This window comes from Aquarana catesbeiana, linkage group LG04 (assembly GCF_042186555.1).
Source record: "Aquarana catesbeiana isolate 2022-GZ linkage group LG04, ASM4218655v1, whole genome shotgun sequence".
NCBI classification, from domain to species: Eukaryota; Metazoa; Chordata; class Amphibia; order Anura; family Ranidae; genus Aquarana; species Aquarana catesbeiana.
Window position 1 is genome coordinate 38,832,457 of NC_133327.1, and position 22,124 is coordinate 38,854,580.

At 41.1% G+C, this 22,124-nt stretch overlaps 1 protein-coding gene across 5 annotated transcripts in view; it reads right to left on the bottom strand.

Moving 5' to 3' along the window:
- Positions 1-7,790: 7,790 nt before the first annotated feature.
- LOC141139168 (NACHT, LRR and PYD domains-containing protein 3-like) overlaps positions 7,791-22,124 on the bottom strand; it is a 55,300-nt gene continuing 40,966 nt past the window's right edge. For 4 of the 5 annotated variants that reach the window (XM_073625062.1, XM_073625061.1, XM_073625059.1 and 1 more), the window contains 5 exons: positions 17,059-17,205; positions 13,368-13,538; positions 10,673-10,861; positions 9,316-9,384; positions 7,791-9,223 (listed from right to left, as the gene is read on the bottom strand). In XM_073625062.1, coding sequence (XP_073481163.1) covers positions 9,336-9,384; positions 10,673-10,861; positions 13,368-13,538; positions 17,059-17,205 — 556 coding nt within the window. In that variant the 3' untranslated portion in view covers positions 7,791-9,223; positions 9,316-9,335. The remainder of the gene's footprint in view (positions 9,224-9,315; positions 9,385-10,672; positions 10,862-13,367; positions 13,539-17,058; positions 17,206-22,124) is intronic. The other variant, XM_073625063.1, reaches the window with a different exon arrangement.

The window sequence follows — 22,124 nt, forward strand, 5'->3', positions numbered from 1 at the left end:
ACATATATATATATGTACTGATACTGCAGCTAGCAAAATCAACTGCCTGCCTGTAGTATGAGAACACCACCAACCTTCTACAGGTAGCTTTAGCTGAACACTGTGAGGTGGACGCACCCCACTAACTTGTAGGTTTAGCTGAACACTGTGAGCAGGACGCACTGCACTAACTGTAAATAGTCTAGCTGCCTGACTGTGGTACTAATAGGATCAAAAGAACACCAGCAATTTTCTTCAGGTAGCTGTATTTACTGTAACAAGACAAGCCTGCCTGTCAGTAAGAAGATAACAGAAACGGATCTAGCTGAACACTGTGAGCAGGACGCACCCCACTAGCTTGTAGGTTTACCTGAACACTGTGAGGTGGACGCACCCCACTAACTTGTAGGTTTAGCTGAACACTGTGAGCAGGACGCACCCCACTAACTTGTAGGTTTAGCAGAACACTGTGAGCAGGACGCACTGCACTAACTGTAAATAGTCTAGCTGCCTGACTGTGGTACTAATAGGATCAAAAGAACACCAGCAATTTTCTTCAGGTAGCTGTATTTACTGTAACAAGACAAGCCTGCCTGTCAGTAAGAAGATAACAGAAACGGATCTAGCTGAACACTGTGAGCAGGACGCACCCCACTAGCTTGTAGGTTTAGCTGAACACTGTGAGGTGGACGCACCCCACTAACTTGTAGGTTTAGCAGAACACTGTGAGCAGGACGCACCCCACTAACTTGTAGGTTTAGCTGAACACTGTGAGCAGGACGCACTGCACTAACTGTAAATAGTCTAGCTGCCTGACTGTGGCACTAATAGGATCAAAAGAACACCAGCAATTTTCTTCAGGTAGCTGTATTTACTGTAACAAGACAAGCCTGCCTGTCAGTAACAAGATAACAGAAACGGATCTAGCTGAACACTGTGAGCAGGACGCACCCCACTAGCTTGTAGGTTTAGCTGAACACTGTGAGGTGGACACACCCCACTAACTTGTAGGTTTAGCTGAACACTGTGAGCAGGACGCACCCCACTAACTTGTAGGTTTAGCAGAACACTGTGAGCAGGACGCACTGCACTAACTGTAAATAGTCTAGCTGCCTGACTGTGGTACTAATAAGATCAAAAGAACACCAGCAATTTTCTTCAGGTAGCTGTATTTACTGTAACAAGACAAGCCTGCCTGTCAGTAAGAAGATAACAGAAACAGATCTAGCTGAACACTGTGAGCAGGACGCACCCCACTAGCTTGTAGGTTTAGCTGAACACTGTGAGGTGGACGCACCCCACTTACTTGTAGGTTTAGCTGAACACTGTGAGCAGGACTCACCCCACTAACTTGTAGGTTTAGCAGAACACTGTGAGCAGGACGCACTGCACTAACTGTAAATAGTCTAGCTGCCTGACTGTGGTACTAATAGGATCAAAAGAACACAAGCAATTTTCTTCAGGTAGCTGTATTTACTGTAACAAGACAAGCCTGCCTGTCAGTAAGAAGATAACAGAAACGGATCTAGCTGAACACTGTGAGTAGGACGCACCCCACTAGCTTGTAGGTTTAGCTGAACACTGTGAGGTGGACGCACCCCACTAACTTGTAGGTTTAGCTGAACACTGTGAGCAGGACGCACCCCATTAACTTGTAGGTTTAGCAGAACACTGTGAGCAGGACGCACTGCACTAACTGTAAATAGTCTAGCTGCCTGACTGTGGTACTAATCGGGATCAAAAGAACACCAGCAATTTTCTTCAGGTAGCTGTATTTACTGTAACAAGACAAGCCTGCCTGTCAGTAAGAAGATAACAGAAACGGATCTAGCTGAACACTGTGAGCAGGACGCACCCCACTAGCTTGTAGGTTTACCTGAACACTGTGAGGTGGACGCACCCCACTTACTTGTAGGTTTAGCTGAACACTGTGAGCAGGACTCACCCCACTAACTTGTAGGTTTAGCAGAACACTGTGAGCAGGACGCACTGCACTAACTGTAAATAGTCTAGCTGCCTGACTGTGGTACTAATAGGATCAAAAGAACACAAGCAATTTTCTTCAGGTAGCTGTATTTACTGTAACAAGACAAGCCTGCCTGTCAGTAAGAAGATAACAGAAACGGATCTAGCTGAACACTGTGAGCAGGACGCACCCCACTAGCTTGTAGGTTTAGCTGAACACTGTGAGGTGGACGCACCCCACTAACTTGTAGGTTTAGCTGAACACTGTGAGCAGGACGCACCCCATTAACTTGTAGGTTTAGCAGAACACTGTGAGCAGGACGCACTGCACTAACTGTAAATAGTCTAGCTGCCTGACTGTGGTACTAATAGGATCAAAAGAACACAAGCAATTTTCTTCAGGTAGCTGTATTTACTGTAACAAGACAAGCCTGCCTGTCAGTAAGAAGATAACAGAAACGGATCTAGCTGAACACTGTGAGCAGGACGCACCCCACTAACTTGTAGGTTTAGCTGAACACTGTGAGCAGGACGCACTACACTAAATGTAAATAGTCTAGCTGCCTGACTGTGGTACTAATAGGATCAAAAGAACACCAGTAATTTTCTTCAAAATACTGTAACAAGACAAGCCTGCCTGTCAGTAAGAAGATAACAGGAACGGATCTAGCTGAACACTGTGAGCAGGACGCACTGCACTAAATGTAAATAGTCTAGCTGCCTGACTGTGGTACTAATAGGATCAAAAGAACACCAGTAATTTTCTTCAAAATACTGTAACAAGACAAGCCTGCCTGTCAGTAAGAAGATAACAGGAACGGATCTAGCTGAACACTGTGAGCAGGACGCACTGCACTAAATGTAAATAGTCTAGAAGATAACAGGAACGGATCTAGCTAAACTGAATACAGTGTGTATATATATATATATGCAACACCAGGGATGCATATATATAGACAATACACTTTAAGTGCAGCTAACTGACTGACTGTCCTGCCTAATCTAGCTAACTCAAATGAAATGACACTGTCTCTCTCTCTCCCTATTTCTCAGCACACCGGAACACACTGCACAGGGCCGCCGTGCAGGCGGCCTTATATAGTGTGGGGCGTGTACTAAATCCCCTGAGCCATAATTGGCCAAAGCCTCCTTGGCTTTGGCCAATTACGGCTCTCTGTTAAGGCGGCGCTGTGATTGGCCAAGCATGCGGGTCATAGTGCATGCTTGGCCAATCATCAGCAAGCAATGCACTGCGATGCCGCAGTGAATTATGGGCCGTGACACGCCACACGAATTTGGCGCGAACGGCCCATATCGTTCGCAATTCGACGAACGATCGAACAGCCGATGTTCGAGTCGAACATGGGTTCGACTCGAACACGAAGCTCATCCCTAGTGGCTAGGCTTCCAAAAAGTCCCACACCTGTAGTAGCCCTGTACTCAGGAGAAGCAGCAGAATGTATTTTGGGGTGTAATTCCACATATGTCCATGGCATGTGTAAGCAATATATCAATTAGTGACAACTTTTGTGCAAAAAAAAAAAGTTTGTCATTTTCCCGCAACTTGTGGCAGAATATAAAATATTCCATGGACTCAACATGCCTCTCAGCAAATAGCTTGGGGTGTCTACTTTCGAAAATTGGGTCATTTGGGGGGGTTTTATGCCATCTTGGCATTTTATAGCCTTCAAAACTGTGATAGGTAGTGAGGAGTGAAATCAAAAATGTACGCATTTAAAAATCCTGAAGGCGGTGATTGGTTTTCAGGGTCCTTTACGCGGCTATGCTCCCAAATAGTCCCACACATGTGGTATCCCCATACTCAGGAGAAGGAGCAGCATGTATTTTGGGTTGTAATTCCACATATGTCCATGGCATGTGTGAACAATATATCATTTAGTAAAAACTTTGTGCAAAAAAAAAAAAAAGTTTGTCATTTTCCCGCAACTTGTGGCAAAATATAAAATATTCCATTAACTCAACATGCCTCTCAGCAAATAGCTTGGGGTGTCTACTTTCCAAAATTGGGTCATTTGGGGGAGTTTTGTGCCATCTTTGCATTTCATGGCCTTCTAAACTGTGATAGGTAGTGAGGAGTGAAATCAAAAATGTACGCCCTTAGAAATCCTGAAGGCGGTGATTGGATTTCGGGGTCCTGTACGTGGCTAGGCTCCCAAAAAGTCCCACACATGTGGTATCCCCATACCCAGGAGAAGCAGCAGAATGTGTTTTGGGGTGTAATTCCACATATGCCCATGGCATGTTTTAGCAATATATCATTTAGTGACAACTTTGTGCACAAAAAAAAAAGTTTGTCATTTTCCCGCAAATTGTGGCAAAATATAGAATATTCTATGGACTCAACATGCCTCTCAGCATATAGCTTGGGGTGTCTGCTTTCCAAAATTGGGTCATTTGGGGGTGTTTTGTGCCATCTTGGCATTTCATGGCCTTCTAAACTGTGATAGGTAGTGAGGAGTGAAATCAAAAATTTACACCCTTAGAAATCCTGAAGGCGGTGCTTGGATTTCAGGGCCCCATAAACGGCTAGGCTCCCAAAAAGTCCCACATATGTGGTATTCCCGTACTCAGAAGAAGCAGCAGAATGTGTTTTGGGTTGTAATTCCACATATGCCCATGGCATGTGTGAGCAATATATCATTTAGTGACAACTTTGTGCAAAAAAAAAAAAAGTTTGTAATTTTCCTGCAATTTGTGGCAAAATATAAAATATTTCATGAACTCAACATGCCTCTCAGCAAGTAGCTTGGGGTGTCTACTTTCCAAAATGGGGTCATTTGGGGGGTTTTGTGCCATCTTGGCATTTTATGGCCTTCAAAACTGTGATAGGTATTGAGGAGTGAAATCAAAAATTTTCGCTCTTAGAAATCCTGAAGGCAGTGCTTGGATTTCGGGGCCCCGTACATGGCTAGGCTCCCAAAAAGTCCCACGCATGTGGTATCCCTGTATGCAGGAGAAGCAGCAGAATATATTTTGGGTTGTAATTCCACGTATTCCCATGGCATGTGTGAGCAATATATCATTTAGTGACAACTTTGTGCAAAAAAAAAAAGTTTGTCATTTTCCCGCAACTTGTGGCAAATTATAAAATATTCCATGAACTCAACATGCCTCTCAGAAAATAGCTTGGGGTGTCTACTTTCCAAGATGGGGTCATTTGGGGGGGGGGGGGGGTTGTGCCATCTTGGCATTTTATGGCCTTCAAAACTGTGATAGGTAGTGAGGAGTGAAATCAAAAATTTACGCATTTAAAAATCCTGAAGGCGGTGATTGGTTTTCGGGGTCCTTTCGCAGCTATGCTCCGAAAAAGTCCCACACATGTGGTATCCTCGTACCCAGGAGAAGCAGCAGAATATATTTTTGGGTGTAATTCCACATATGCCCATGGCATGTGTGAGTAATATATCATTTAGTGAGAACTTTGTGCAACAAAAAAAAAAAGTTTGTAATTTTCCCGCAACTTGTGGCAAAATATAAAATATTCCATGGACTCAACATGCCTCTCAGCAAACAGCTTAGGGTGTCTACTTTCCAAAATGGGGTCATCTGGGGGGTTTCTTGCCATCTTGGCATTTCATGGCCTTCTAAACTGTGATACGTAGTGAGGAGTGAAATCAAAAATTTACGCCCTTAAAAATCCTGAAGGCGGTGATTGGTTTTCGGGGTCCTTTACGCGGCTATGCTCCCAAAAAGCCCCACACATGTGGTATCCTCGCACCCAGGAGAAGCAGCAGAATGTATTTTGGGGTGAAATTCCACATATGCCCATGGCATGTGTGAGCAATATATCATTTAGTGACAACTTTGTGCAAAAAAAAAAAAAGTTTGTCATTTTCCCGCAACTTGTGGCAAAATATAAAATATTCCATGGACTCAACATGCCTCTCAGCAAATAGTTTGGGGTGTCTACTTTAAAAAATGGGGTCATGTGGGTGGGTTTTGTGCCATCTTGGCATTTTATGGCCTTCTAAACTGTGATAGGTAGTGAGGAGTGAAATCAAAAATTTACGCCCTTATAAATCCTGAAGGCAGTGATTGGTTTTCGGATCCTGTATGCGGCTAGGCTCCCAAAAAGTCCCACACATGTGGTATCCTTGTACTCAGGAGAAGCAGCAGAATGTATTTTGTGATGTAATTCCACATATGCCCATGGCATGTGTGAGCAATATATCATTTAGTGACAACTTTGTGCAAAAAAAAAAGTTTGTCATTTTCCCTCAACTTGTGGCAAATTATAGAACATTCCATGGACTCAACATGCCTCTCAGCAAATAACTTGGGGTGTCTACTTTCCAAAATGGGGTCATTTGGGGGTTTTTGTGCCATCTTTGCATTTTATGGCCTTCAAAACTGTGATCGGTAGTGAGGAGTGAAATAAAAAATGTTCGCTCTTAGAAATCCTGAAGGCGGTACCTGGGCCCACACATGTGGTATCACTGTACTCAGGAGAAGCAGCAGAATGTATTTTGGGGTGTAATTCCACATATGCCCATGGCATGTGTGAACAATATATCATTTAGTGACAACTTTGTGCATAAAAAAAAAGGTTTGTAATTTTCCTGCAGTTTGTGGAAAAATAGCTTGGGGTGTTTACTTTCCAAAATGGGGTCATTTGGGGGGGGTTTGTCCCATCTTGGCATTTTATGGCCTTCACAACTGTGATAGGTAGTGAGGAGTAAAAGCAAAAATCTACGCCCTTAGAAATCTTGAAGGGGGTGCTTGGATTTCGGGGCCCCGTATGCAGCTAGGCTCCCAAAAAGTCCCACACATGTGGTATCCCTGTACTCAGGAGAAGCAGCAAAATGTATTTTGTGGTGCAATTCCACATATAAACATGGCATGTGTGAGCAATATATCATTTAGTGACAACTTTTTGTAAAAAAAAAATTTTTTTTGTCATTATTCAGTCACTTGGGATTCAATGGGCTCAACATGCCTCTCAGCAATTTCCTTGGGGTGTCTACTTTCCAAAATGGGGTCATTTGGGGGGGTGTACTGCCCTGCCATTTTAGCACCTCAAGGAATGAGATAGGAAGTCATAAACTAAAAGGTATGTAAATTCCTGAAAATGTACCCTAGTTTGTAGACGCTATAACTTTTGCTCAAACCAATGAATATACGCTTATTGACATTTTTTTACCAAAGACATGTGGTAAAAAAAACAAAAATTGAGTTTATTGGATTTTTCTTATAACAAAAAGTAGAAAATATCATTTGTTTTCAAAATTTTCGGTCTTTTTCCATTTATATCGCAAAACATAAAAATCGCAGAGGCAATCAAATACCATCAAAAGAAAGCTCTATTTGTGGGAAAAAAAGGATGCAAATTTTGTTTGGGTGCAACGTTGCATGACCGACTAATTACCAGCTAAAGGAGCGCAGTGCCAAATTGTAAAAAGTCCTCTGGTCTTTAGGCAGCCAAAAGGTCCCGGGCTTAAGTGGTTAAATACCACCAAACAAAAGTTTTATCTGTCTGAAAAAAATGATAACATAATTTGGGTATAGTGTTGCATGAATTGTCATCCAAATTGTGACAGCTCTTAAATCCGAAAATTGGCCTTGGCAGGAAGGGGGGTGAGAGTGCCCAGTATTAAAGTGGTTAAACTAACCTATGTCACTGGCTTAATATGGCACATGCACTGGTGGCTCCTTACCATCCACTAGAAATTATAGGATTGGTTTCTTTTATGAAATCCAGATCTAGATAGTAATAAAAATAACTAACAAACACCATAAAGTATTTTTATATATATATATATATATATATATATATATATATATATATATATTTATTACATAAAATAAAATAAATATTTTTACACATATTTATTACAAAGAATATTAATCTATTTTAATAACAGTAATCACATAAAATATACATGTTTATTTTATGCCAGCAATCATCAATTATATGTGATTTATTTTCCAATATCCAGTAATCATGGTTTGATCTTCACAAAATAACAAGTACACATAATTATAAATAGATCATATTAAATGTATCCTATATGTGATGATATTATTTATTTATTTATTTCCTTATATGATAGAATATATTTATTTCTCCTTGAATTTATCATTCTTTTCATGTACTGTATCTCTTCACCTTGTCTAACAGAGTACCAATCCTAAATGCTTAAAATCTCAGTAATGTAAATATATATATATTTTTTTACTTGGGTCTTTATAATACCAATATACTGTACCTTTACTTAATTCCCTAAGTATATGATCATTGCATTAGTGATATGCGTCGAGTGTGACCACCCATTGACTTGAGAGAGAGACATATATTCTCCACAAGCCCTCAGATAGGTTGTCTTATCCCTGGATGAGTTTTCCACAACTTTTACAGATGTGAGTACAAGCACCATACTTCTACTGATCTTTTAGAAAAATCCTATAATTTCTGGTATTAATCACCAAATTTAGCTTGATCTCTTCCATGGTCTTTTATCCTCTTTTTATACTCTGTCTCCTGATGACTTGGATAAGTTCTGCTTATTACTCTCATAGCAGGTCTTTTTTAATTGTATGCAAAGGGAAGGGGGTGGCATACATAGACTCCTCTCACTGTGGGTTTATAAGGGGAACTCTAGGGTATCATGACCTGTCCAATCATAATATCCCCTTAGGAGCCACATCTTTGTTCAGGTACCTCCCAGACATGTGACTTCCCCCAATCTGGTCTTTTCTTAATGGATTAGATGACAGAGTCACATTTATGAGGGTCTTTGTCATGTCTTTGGGTCCCCCTTTGTATTATAACCCATCAACCCTACACCTCCTGAACTGTACTGGGAACTATCCAGGCTGTGTTTGGTGAAGACAATACTGCTGTTATCACCAATATCATTTTATGTTTGTGATTTGTATTTCTTAAGACCTGTGTCTGCTGATACAGAGACTGGTGGTGAGAGATCAAAAAGAGAGTCAGTGTGTCCTCATCCATTCACAGAGGAGAACTAGGATGAAAGATGGTGATCACCCCTACCATTCTCACTGCATTGTCACTGTGTGTTTAGTGTCTTCGACTTGTGTAGGATGAAGCTTTATGTCATGAACAGGAATTTCCCAATGTGCAGTCTCATCAGTGGTGGTGTGAAGATTCAAAAATCACATTTTATTTTGTAGTAATGAGTACATTAAGAAGTAACAATACAATATAAAATGGTGGAATTGGAGAAATGACAGATCGCTGCTCAAAACCTTCCAGAATAACATTCAGTAGGTATCTCTCAGTAGAATCACTCATCATCTGAATGTGAAGAAAAGGAAAATTATATGAATAATTAATTCTGATATAATTACATTCTGGACATTCTCTTCATATCAGGATTCATGCATTACCTGCAGAGGAGGAGACGGCTTCACAAGGACCATCTTCTTTCGTAAAAAAATTTAATCCAGTGTCTACCCCTTCATAGAAGAATAAAATGAGAGTGTTAGATCAGGAAACATGCCTGTTATGGATGGAAAAGAGGGAGCTTGTACTGTGGTCTGTAAGAAATTATGGTCATTTTTATACACACTAATGCAAACTATGTTTATGTCTTCCTGGAAATGTATGCAATGTGTAATGTACAAATCCTTATCTGTACAATGTCAGTGGTCTCCTATGCTGGGTGTAGATCTGAAGTAGTTTGTATGTAGATGGCGGGATGTGTGATTTCATCTCATCATAACCCCAGTATGCAAAAACACCAAATCATCCCCTCTGTCCTTACACTTTAGGGGTTTGAAAAGTGTCCCCAATTAATAGGACCTAATACTGAGGGTCTGTCACTATGGCAGGGGCCCACACACATTTATGGTTGTCCAACCATTGGGATACCAAATTGTATACCTAGTATGCTAGACTGTCATGTGTACAGGCAGAGAACCCACATCTGATTTTCTCAGTTATACTGACAAATTGGAAAGACAGCTGGGGATAGGGGGATTTTTGTTAAATTGAAGTAAAGTTATATTTCTTTAAAGGTAAAACCTTGTGGAAGATTGTGAGATCTGACTATTGGGATTAGCAATAAATTCACCATCATCTAGGAAATCTTTGACTGGCACAGGAAATCTCAATGGTCTCTTTTGTTATCTTTATAACTACAGAAACCTCCAATGAGTTCTAGTAGAAAATGAATAAAATGTTTGTCACCCAGTCCTTTGATTTTTCATTACAGTGAAGCCCAGGTTTCAGAAGATCGCACAACAATATCCCACTTCCAACAACTCATCAACATTAAAAATTGTGTACATTTTTCTATTCAGATTCTAAAGGCCCATACACACACACTTTGATTTGCTGACGTCAATTGTGTTACGACAACCGATTGTCCGCAAATCTTACTGTTAGTACGGTGCTTTCAAAAGCCAATTTCACTTTTTCGTCAGACAAAAGCTGGATGTGCAGACTATAAAATTTTTGTTGGATGTGGACTTAACGTCTGATTTTCGTTTCATTAGTATGGTTTTCATACAAAAAAAAATTGTAAGAGCAGGACTACGCATGCTCAGAAACGAAAGAGTACACACAAAACTATTCAACACATTACGTCACTTCTGACGTTGTATTCTGTCAAACGAAAATTCTCGTATTGTTAGTAACCTCTTCACTTTCGACATGAGACTAGCATGCCACAAAAAATTGGACGTTCTGTCGTCTGAAAATCAAATCGTGTGTACGAGGCTTAAGACTTAGTATGTGTTTTACCCCCGATATATGTCTCTATACACAGTGAAGCCCGCTTGTCGTAGGACCTCACAACAATGATCTACTTCTGAGTCTGACATCTTCTCATTAACATCCAATGTTGCCTCCAATCTGGTCAGAGTTCGGTTTGTGGTGATAGCTGAACAAAGATCATCACAGCACAATAATGTTGCTTTACTGTCACAGACTCTGGTGGGAAAAACAGGAGACAAACCTAAAATGTTTTTCCAGTGATTACAAAGAAAAATCAGCATTTGGATTATTAGTAAATGAGATGTTTGGACATTTGGATGAATTATTTCATGGAATATTGGTTGGATTTCCCCTGAAATGTAGGTGAGTTGTCACCCACCTGAAAAGTCTAAGTCTGTATTCACACTGTTCCATGTACAGTACATTGCAGCCTACGTGGTAGTTCATCTACATGGTAATACATGTTATGGGACCATATACTGTAGATTTCCACATATAACCAATGATGAACTCCTTAACCTTAAAACTGATTTGATAACCACACTTGGGTTTTTGGTGGGTTTAGCTCCGCTTTAATATTAAAAGTGGTGGGTTGGCAGTTTTAGCCAGGTGGTATAAATTTTTCATGCAAAATTCAGTTTTTTGAACCATAAATCAATGTGTGGCATTTGAACCATTGCTAGTAGGCTCAGAAGAGTTATTAAGGGGTCTTTTGGATAAACCAGTCCCCTCATTATAAAAAAAGAAGGGTCACAAATCAGCCATAATAGTTTTTTTTTTGAAGCTTCTATAGGGTAGGATGGGGAAAGATGGTTCACTTCTCAGGGAGAGATTATGGCAATCTAGAAAACTGTATTTTACCTTTTATTGCAATTTGTGGAAGCAAACCCTCTAGAGCCTTTTTACCCTATTGTCGGGCGCCTTTTTTTAAAATTTTAGTTTGTGATTGTTTTAAGGGGCGTAATCCCTTCTATGCTGTAAGGCTTTTCTTTAAAAACAAAGGGGGGCTTGTTTTGATGGTATTTTGAGATGTGATGATCTATTTTTCGGGTATATTGGTATTTGTTTTATATCAATAGGGACTTTTTATGTCTGGGTTGCTCAACACACAGCATTCTGTTGGAGCTGGCCATCTGTTCCTGAAGATGCATTTGTTTGCAGAATGCTACTGCATTATGTGAAAGAAAAAATAAAAAAAACTAGGCACAGGAAAAGTGTGCACCTAAAAGACCTCACATAATATGACTTACTTTCCCCATAGTAAAAATAAAAGTTAGGCATACACCAGTTAGTCCTATTCTCCATGATTAAAACTGTCCTGCCACTGGTCAGTTTACACTGCTGTATCATCTGTGGTCTCTTAATTCCTGCAGTTATATACCTACCTGAGCCTTGTGTCTCTAGTACATTTCAGACTCTTCTTGCTTACTTAAAATGTACTGGTGCTGGTCAGTGCTGCACTACTTTACCATCTGTGGTCTTTTAAAGGTTTCAGTAAAACATCTGCTTGTGTCCTTTGTCTCTAGTAGATTTTGGCTAATGCCGCGTACACACGGGCAGACTTTTTGACCGGACTGGTCCGATGGACTTTCGGCGGACTACCAACGGACTTTCCCAATGAACGGACATGCCTACACACGATCACACCAAAGTCTGACGGATTCGTACATGATGACGTACGACCGGACTAAAATAAGGAAGTTGATAACCAATAGCCAAAAGCTGCCCTAGCGTCGTTTTTTTGTTACGACGTAAAGATTTGAAGCATGTTCCAAATCTAAAGTCCGTCAGACTTTCCACAGAAAAAGTCCGCTGAAGGTCCGATGAAGCCCACACACAGTCGGATTGTCCACCGAATTCAGTCCGTTGGACCAGTCCTGTTGAAAAGTCCGCCCGTGTGTACGCGGCATTAGTCTTGTTTATTAAACCTGTCCTGCTGCTGGACAATTTTTCTCTGCTCTATCATATTCAGTCTCCTTATTCTTACATAGCATTAGAACCTGTCCAGCAGAACGACAATTTATTCTAATTACTATCCACCTTAAATGCAAGCTGATTAATACTCAATTAAAAATATGTGTTATTGTTAAAATTACCCATAAGAAAAAAAATATGCAAAAAAATTCAAACAATTGAGCCCAGGCAGATGCACTCCTCTCTAGTAGTCACTAAACTTCTGCTGCTCTAATTTACATATACTAGAAACATTTGGTAGGTCGGTGGATAGATTTAGACTTTGTTTTATTCGATGAGAAATGTTATCACGTTGGGCCAAAAAACCTTGATTTTTTTATTTTTATATCATCCAAGCAACAATCCAACGCAACACAGATAGTCAGGAGGGGGTTTATAACAATAGCAAGTGACCTGAAGGACTATGATGACAACTCTCAGTGCAACATGCCAAACAGCAGTCTGTCTTTGTTTAGCTTTCAGCTACATAACATCTCAGGATCCCTCACACAGAAGTTTTATTCGAAAATCCAGCAGAATATTATATCATAATAATATAAGTGCCACCTCATCTCCTCAGAGTACAGCATACAGTAGATCTTGGAGTCCCTTACACAGAAGGATTATTCCAGAGTTCTGGAAATTATTATAACATTTAGAGTAGTCAGTTTCTGCAGGGTACAGGATCTCTGAGTCCCTCACACAGAAAGTTTATACCCGAATCTAATAGTGTATATATGACGTATATAATTTGCAGTACAATGCTCACCTCAGTTCCCGTAGGATACAGCCTGAATGTTTAAGTCCCTCACACAGACATTTAATTCCAGAGTCTTGCAGATTAATATGTGTTAAATCCAGTTTGACAAGGGATCGGTTAGTGATAAGAATGGAATGGAGATCATCACAGCGCAAGGGGGCCAAATCACATCCATTGAAACTGCAGAGACAAATAGAGACACATGATAGTATACCAGAGAAATTGCCAAAAGAGCTTAGGGCATTGCCATCACAAAACTAATACAAAAAAAAACAAAAAAAAAAGAAGGAAGAAGACAGCAATGGTATCTCATCATCAAGGGGAGAAAAGTCAGCAAATGATATTCCAAGGAAAAATATTCCAAGCGATGATATTCCAAGGAAGAGTGAATGTAAATATCTTAAAGTGGAGTTCCAGCTTAATCCTAACTGCTCTTAAAACTGTCCACTCTCCCCTCATAACACCTATGTTTACTATAAAGAAAAAAAGAAATAACCGAGCTAAAAAGCTATAAAACACCTTAAATTGCAGCTGCAACAAAAAACACTAATAATGGTGTAATAGGCTAAGAAGAATATACTAAGTGTGCTTGCGATCCAGTGATCAGAAATGTGAATAAAATGTGACTGAATAAGTTATAGAATCAATATAAGGTGAGTATATTAATTACCAATAATAAGTATTACCAAGTTCAAAAAGCGCTTGCAAATAAATTATACAATCAAATATTGAGTGAATATACATTCAGTGATCTAACACAAAATTAATCAAATCCATAATTGCTAAATAAAAAAATTCCAAAGTTCATGGATAGCTAGTACACATCAGTGGATCCAGACGCCGCCATCCATCTGTCCCTGCAGAGGGCTGTATCTGCACACGCATAAAACCTTGCTATTAAGGAGGTCCACCATGTCTGGTAAGGGTCCATCCTTATTGTCCCCTGGATTCACTGGTTGATGGTATTCCTCTTCACACTTCCTTCCTCCCTCTCCACTCATATGGGCTGTGTCTAAACGAACTGTGGATATATGATTCCCCTCCATGTGATTGGTGTACCTTCACTGAACTCTCTATGAATGGACTGAACTTATCTCTACTACTACTACTTTTTAATATACTGGCTATCCATGAACTTTGGATTTTTTTTATTTAGCAATTATAGATTTGATTATTTTTGTGTTAGATCACTGAATGTATATTCACTCAATATTTGATTCTATAATTTATTTGCAAGCACTTTTTGAACTTGGTAATACTTATTATTGGTAATTAATATACTCACCTTATATTGATTCTATAACTTATTCAGTCACATTTTATTCACATTTCTGATCACTGGATTGCAAGCGCACCTATGTTTACTACCATATCTTGTGTAAAAAAGATGTGTATACTTACATATTTTCAGGCTGCTCCAGTCCGGTGACATGACCCTGCTCCCCTGTGTCAGTCAGCACTGGATGCAGGGGAGAGGAGTGAGCGCCAACAACGGATGGGCCATTAAAGCCTATGGGTGATGTCTCCACTTCAGGCTTTACTAGCCAGAGGTGAGATTATGTGACTAAACAGGAGTTGGCCGAAAATAGGAAAGTATATGCATCTTTCTTACACAAGTTAGTAAGCATAGGTGTTAGAAAAGGGAAGGGGATATTTTTAAGAGTAGTAGGGTTAAGCTGGCATTCCACTTTAAGCAGTCAATTGACTGTAGAAAGCTTTCTGTATGAATAAAACATGACCTATATTATTATTGAGTTCTACAAAGAGAAATAATAAGTGCATATTGAACAGGGGCAAACAAGGCCTACATAGGTGAAACTCAGGCAAAACTTGGTTAGGAAATGATTTACAGTGGGGACAGAAAGTATTCAGACCCCCTTAAATTTTTCACTCTTTGTTATATTGCAGCTATTTGCTAAAATCATTTAAGTTCAATTTTTTCCCTCATTAATGTACACACAGCACCCCATATTGACAGAAAAACACAGAATTGTTGACATTTTTGCAGATTTATTAAAAAAGAAAAACTGAAATATCACATGATCCTAAGTATTCACACCCTTTGCTATGACACTCATATATGTAACTCAGGTGCTGTGCATTTCTTCTGATCATCCTTGAGATGGTTCTACACCTTCATTTGAGTCCAGCTATGTTTGATTATACTGATTGGACTTGATTAGGAAAGCCACACACCTGTCTATATAAGACCTTACAGCTCACAGTGGATGTCAGAGCAAATGAGAATCATGAGGTCAAAGGAACTGCCTGAAGAGCTCAGAGACAGAATTGTGGCAAGGCACAGATCTGGCCAAGGTTACAAAAAATATTCTGCTGCACTTAAGGTTCCTAGGAGCACAGTAGCCTCCATAATCCTTAAATGGAAGAAGTTTGGGATGACCAGAACCATTCCTAGAGCTGGCCGTCCAGCCAAACTGAGCTATCGGTGGAGAAGTCCCTTGGTGAGTGAGGTAAAGCAGAACCCAAAGATCACTGTGGCTGGGCTCCAGAGATGCAGTCGGGAGATGGGAGAAAGTTGTAGAAAGTCAACCATCACTGCAGCCCTCCACCAGTCGGGGCTTTATGGCAGAGTGGCCCCGACGGAAGCCTCTCCTCAGTGCAAGACACATGAAAGCACGCATGGAGTTTGCTAAAAAAACACCTGAAGGACTCCAAGATGGTGAGAAATAAGATTCTCTGGTCTGATGAGACCAAGATAGAACTGTTTGGCCTTAATTCTAAGCGGTATGTGTGGAGCAAACAAGGCACTGCTTATCACCTGTCCAACACAGTCCCAACAGTGAAGCATGGTGGTGGCAGCATCATGCTGTGGGGGTGTTTTTCAGCTGCAGGAACAGGACGACTGGTTGCAATCGAGGGAAAGATGAATGCGGCCAAGTACAGGGATATCCTGGACGAAAACCTTCTCCAGAGTGCTCAGGACCTCAGACTGGGCCGAAGGTTTACCTTCCAACAAGACAATGACCCTAAGCACACAGCTAAAATAACGAAGGAGTGGCTTCACAACAACCCAGTGACTGTTCTTGAATGGCCCAGCCAGAGCCCTGACTTAAACCCAATTGAGCATCTCTGTAGAGACCTAAAAATGGCTGTCCACCAACGTTTACCATCCAACCTGACAGAACTGGAGAGTATCTGCAAGGAGGAATGGCAGAGGATCCCCAAATCCAGGTGTGAAAAACTTGTGGCATCTTTACCAAAAAGACTCATGGCTGTATTATCAAAAGGGTGCTTCTACTAAATACTGAGCAAAGGGTCTGAGTACTTAGGACCATGTGATAGTTCAGTTTTTCTTTTTTAATAAATCTGCAAAAATTTTGTGTTTTTCTGTCAATATGGGGTGCTGTGTGTACATTAATGAGGAAAAAAATGAACTTAAATGATTTTAGCAAATGGTTGCAATATAATAAAGAGTGAAAAATTTAAGGGGGTCTGAATTCTTTTCGTCCCCACTGTATATGGCTTCGGTGAAGTCACACATATGCAGATAGAACTAATAGCACAGACAGACATGTAGTTGAAAAGCACCTATAGCACAATCAGTACAGACTTTCTCCTGGATTGATGGAAACTTCTACATCAGTGAGGATGGAAGACACCCAAAGCTATAAGGAAACACACAAAGAGAAGAGCATTCACAAGATGTCACATTTCCTGATCACTCATAGATTTCTCCTACCATAACTTCCGAATTTTACTCTCAGGTTTAATCAGCCAGGAAATAGTAGAAGGCTTAATTTCATCTTCTGAAGAGGAGGGAACTTCTTCATCTTCTGCTTTGTCTTCTCCCATACAATTTTTACTGGAAATAATACAATCCTGAAATCTATAATACATTAATTACATAATAATTACCACCAAGAATGTATTATGTTTGACACAAAGAGTAAAATGTAAAATTAACATTTAACTTCAACATGGATGCCTTCCCTCTGAGTCTGCAATCTCATACTGTACCTAATGATGACTTTTCATTGATAGGTATGAACAGTTTTTGAATTCACACTCCATCCGAAACTTAAAGGAAGCCTCTGATATCTATTTATCTGTCTATCGATCTATACACTATATTGTCAAAAGTATTGGGACTCCTGACTTTACACGCACATGAACTTTAATGGCATCCCAGTCTTAGTCCATAGGGTTCAATATTGAGTTGGGCCACCCTTTGCAGCTATAACAGCTTCAACTCTTCTGGGAAGGCTGTCCACAAGGTTTAGGAGTGTGACTATGGGAATGTTTGACCATTCTTCCAGAAGCGCATTTGTGAGGTCAAGCACTGATATGGACGAGAAGACCTGGCTCGCAGTCTCCGCTCTAATCCCAAAGGTGTTCTATCAGGTTGAGGTAAGGACTCATTTGGTGGATGGGGGATTATGGTATGGGGTTGTTTTTCAGGGGTTGGGCTTGGCCCCCTAGTTCAAGTGAAGGGAAGAAAAAGATCCTGGACGGCCGCACACCATAGAATAAATTTAGGCTAAGGTATCAAGATAGACACGCATGTATGTGAAATATTGTGGGAGTCAATACTGACATAAATCAATCAATGTGTTGTTTGGATTGAATTGGGGATACACATGGGCATAACACAGTACGTATCTATTGATAAAAATGGGACACGTCCCATTCAAAATTGAGGCCAGTGGGACGTCTAGTGTTTAGATTAAAAATCCACCGAACCTCTTGTTTGCACAATATGCCAAATTTGTCCCCACCTCTAGGAGGCTTAACAATTTTTTCAATGCCTTGAATGGTCAGGCTGGATGTATCCTTAGGATGAATATCATTCCAATGGCGAGCAATGTTAGTGGCATGTTCCTTCTCTATGTCATAGAGGTGATCGTAAAGGCGATCCTTCAGTCTGCGAGTGGTCCTGCCAACATATTAAATAGAGCAAATGGTACACGTGATGACATAGACTATGTAACGCATATTACAGTTGATGAAGGACTGTATTTTATATGATTTGCCTGTTGAAGTAGATGTAACAGTGTCACCCCCTTTAATGAAGGGGCAATATGTGCAAGACCAACCACCGCATCTGTATGTTCCCTTAAACTGTAGCCAATGAACAGTTTGTTTTTTTCTAATGTAAAGGCTAGGGACCAAAGTCCACCTAGAGAGGGTGCTTTCCTTGATACCGTACGTATGCCTTTCTTTAAAATTTGAGAATAGATATGATCGTTAGACAACACCAGCAGATATTTGGTGACTATTTTCTTAATTTTAAATTTAGCAATGTACAGAGTGGAAAATGTTGGAACAAAATGGGATTTTTCTGAACTATTCCCTCTACTGTAGTTACTGGGTTTGTCCATTAGCAAATTAGCCCGAGGTGTTTAATTTGCAATGGACAAAGCCCTATTAATAGCTGATCTGGGGTCCAGTGAAGGGAAAGCTTAAGGTGTTAGCATACTAAGACATTTTGGACAATTTCATGCTCCTAACTTTGTGGGAACAGTTTGGAGATGGCCCCTTCCTGTTCCAACGTGACTGCGCACCAGTGCACAAAGCAAGTTTCATAAAGACATGGATGAGCGAGTTTGCGGTAAAGGAACTTGACTGGCCTGCACAGATTCCTGACCTCAGCTCAATAGAACACCTATGGGATGAATTAGAGTGAGCCAGGCTTTCTCATCCAACATCAGTGCCTGACCTCACAAATGCGCTTCTGGAAGAATGGTCAAACATTCCCATAGACACACTCCTAAACCATGTAGACAGCTTTCCTAGAAGAGTTGAAGCTGTTATAGCTGCAAAGGGTGGGCCAACGGATAATTCAACCCTACAGACTAAGACTGGGATGCAATTAAAGTTTATGTAAAGGCATGTGTCCCAATACTTTTGACAGTATGGTGTGTGTATATATATATATATATATATATATATATTTGTAGTCAGAGTCTTCAAGTGGGAGATACGAAACTCCTAAGAACCAAGGCCTGAGGTGTACCATGGCTTGGCTGGTCAGTATGCCTGAAAAGAGGGCATACCCTGAATGTAAGAAAAGAAAAGAAAGAAAAAGTACTATGAGTATGTATGAAGGCTGGGGGAAACGGGTGGGTGGGAACCCAGAAATGCCGACAACACCTTCCCTGACCGAGGAGGAGGATTAAATAGTCCTCTAAGACTTCTCCCACAAATACAGGCTAGCCTCCGGCCAGCCTTACACTTGTCAGTATGCCTGAAAAGAGGGCAAAAAGACACAAATTTAGGTGAAGAAGGGAAGGTAACAATCCATCAAGTGGAGTAGCGTGTGCCAGGATGGCAACAGTATGTATCTGGTGAGTGTCCGCTGTGACAGGAGAAACCCACCGACTCCTGACTTGGTGATGATAAGGAACCCCTATAGAATCTGCGAAGCTACCCAGAACTCAACTGAACGTCCTGTGAAAGATTGGATTGAGCCTGATGCCCGAGAGAACCCAAACATGAGAATGAACTGCTTGTGACTGAGAGAATACGTGGGGGAAAGGGAGTAAGGGTTGGCCCAAGGAGCCCCTGCAAAATGATGGCCGAGAAGATCGAAAACACACCAGTGAAGTAGCTCAGTGAAGTAGCTCAGTGAAAAGCCCCCAACCCCTGGCCTACCCATACTTGGTATGGGGGAGTGAGAGGGTGAGTGCAAAAGGACAACTTGCACGAGTGCAAAATGCTGGATACCTGATGGATGTGATGCGGGGCGGATAAGGCCCATGCGCTATGGCACTAAGCATTGTCAAACATGGAGAAACCATGCCAGACTCAGAACACTGGTCCCACCTGATTCAATCGTGACCTGACGACCGAGTCTGAACCCTAAACAGAGGAAGTTGGGCCAGACTCCATGCCGGGGAAATAGGTCCCATGGCATGATACAGTCACACCCAAAGTGACTGAAGCCTTCCCTACCTGAAACATGCTGGGGATCGGGAAAGATGACTGGACTGACGTCCTTGAGCAGTTCTCCAGGCAACATCCTAGACAAGAGATCAGAGCCGAGAGTGGAATCCAGAATCATGACGACGTTTGCCCAAACCTACCACTTAAGGACCGTCAAGGGGACGATGGATGCCAATACAGCCCAACCTGAGAACACAAACTAGAGAATGACAGACAACCAGACATGAGAACAACAACGCCCCTCTGTGCCTACCTGTGTGTGAGTGCGAGAAGTGTGAGAACATGAGCGACTCGAACATCGACTGTTTGATCGTTCGTCGAATTGCGAACGATATGGGCCGTTCGCGCCAAATTCGTGTGGTGCGTCACGCCCCTTAATTCACTGCGGCATCGCAGTGCATTGCTGGCTGATGATTGGCCAAGCATGCACTATGACCCGCATGCTTGGCCAATCACAGCGCCGTCGGTAGAGAGAGAGTAGTGTGTTCCGACGTTGAGAGACAGAGACAGTGTCATTTCATTTGAGTTAGCTAGATTAGGCAGGACAGTCAGTGAGTTAGCTGCACTTACAGTGTATTGGGTACATATATGCATCCCAGGTGTTGTGTATATATATATATATATATATATATATATATATATATATATATATATATATACTGTATTCAGTTTAGCTAGATCCGTTCCTGTTATCTTCCTACTGACAGGCAGGCTTGTCTTGTTACAGTATTTACAGCTACCTGAAGAAAATTGCTGGTGTTCTTTTGATCCTATTAGTACCACAGTCAGGCAGCTAGACTATTTACAGTTAGTGTAGTGCGTCCTCCTCACAGTGTTCAGTTAAAGCTACAAGTTAGTAACCTCTGCATAGTGTTCAGCTAAAACTGCAAGTTAGTGTAGTGCACAGTGTTCAGCTAAAGCTACAAGTTAGGGTAGTGCGTCCTCCTCACAATGTTCAGCTAAAGCTACAAGTTAGTTTAATGTGACCTCTGCACAGTGTTCAGCTAAAGCTACAAGTTAGTGTAGTGCATCCTCCTCACAGTGTTCAACTAAAACTACAAGTTATTGTAGTGCGACCTCTGCACAGTGTTCAGCTAAAGCTAGAAGTTAGTGTAGTGCGTCCTCCTCACAGTGTTCAGCTAAAACTACAAGTTAGTGTAGTGAGACCTCTGCACAGTGTTCAGCTAAAACTACAAGTTAGTGTAGTGCACAGTGTTCAGCTAAAGCTACAAGTTAGGGTAGTGCGTCCTCCACACAGTGTTCAGCTAAAGCTACAAGTTAGTTTAGTGTGACCTCTGCACAGTGTTCAGCTAAAGCTACAAGTTAGGGTAGTGCGTCCTCCTCACAGTGTTCAACTAAAACTACAAGTTATTGTAGTGCGACCTCTGCACAGTGTTCAGCTAAAGCTAGAAGTTAGTGTAGTGCGTCCTCCTCACAGTGTTCAGCTAAAACTACAAGTTAGTGTAGTGAGACCTCTGCACAGTGTTCAGCTAAAACTACAAGTTAGTGTAGTGCACAGTGTTCAGCTAAAGCTACAAGTTAGGGTAGTGCGTCCTCCACACAGTGTTCAGCTAAAGCTACAAGTTAGTTTAGTGTGACCTCTGCACAGTGTTCAGCTAAAGCTACAAGTTAGGGTAGTGCGTCCTCCTCACAGTGTTCAGCTAAAACTACAAGTTATTGTAGTGCGACCTCTGCACAGTGTTCAGCTAAAGCTACAAGTTAGTGTAGTGCGTCCTCCTCACAGTGTTCAGCTAAAACTACAAGTTAGTGTAGTGAGACCTCTGCACAGTGTTCAGCTAAAGCTACAAGTTAGTGTAGTGCGTCCTCCTCCCAGTGTTCAGCTAAAACTACAAGTTAATGTAA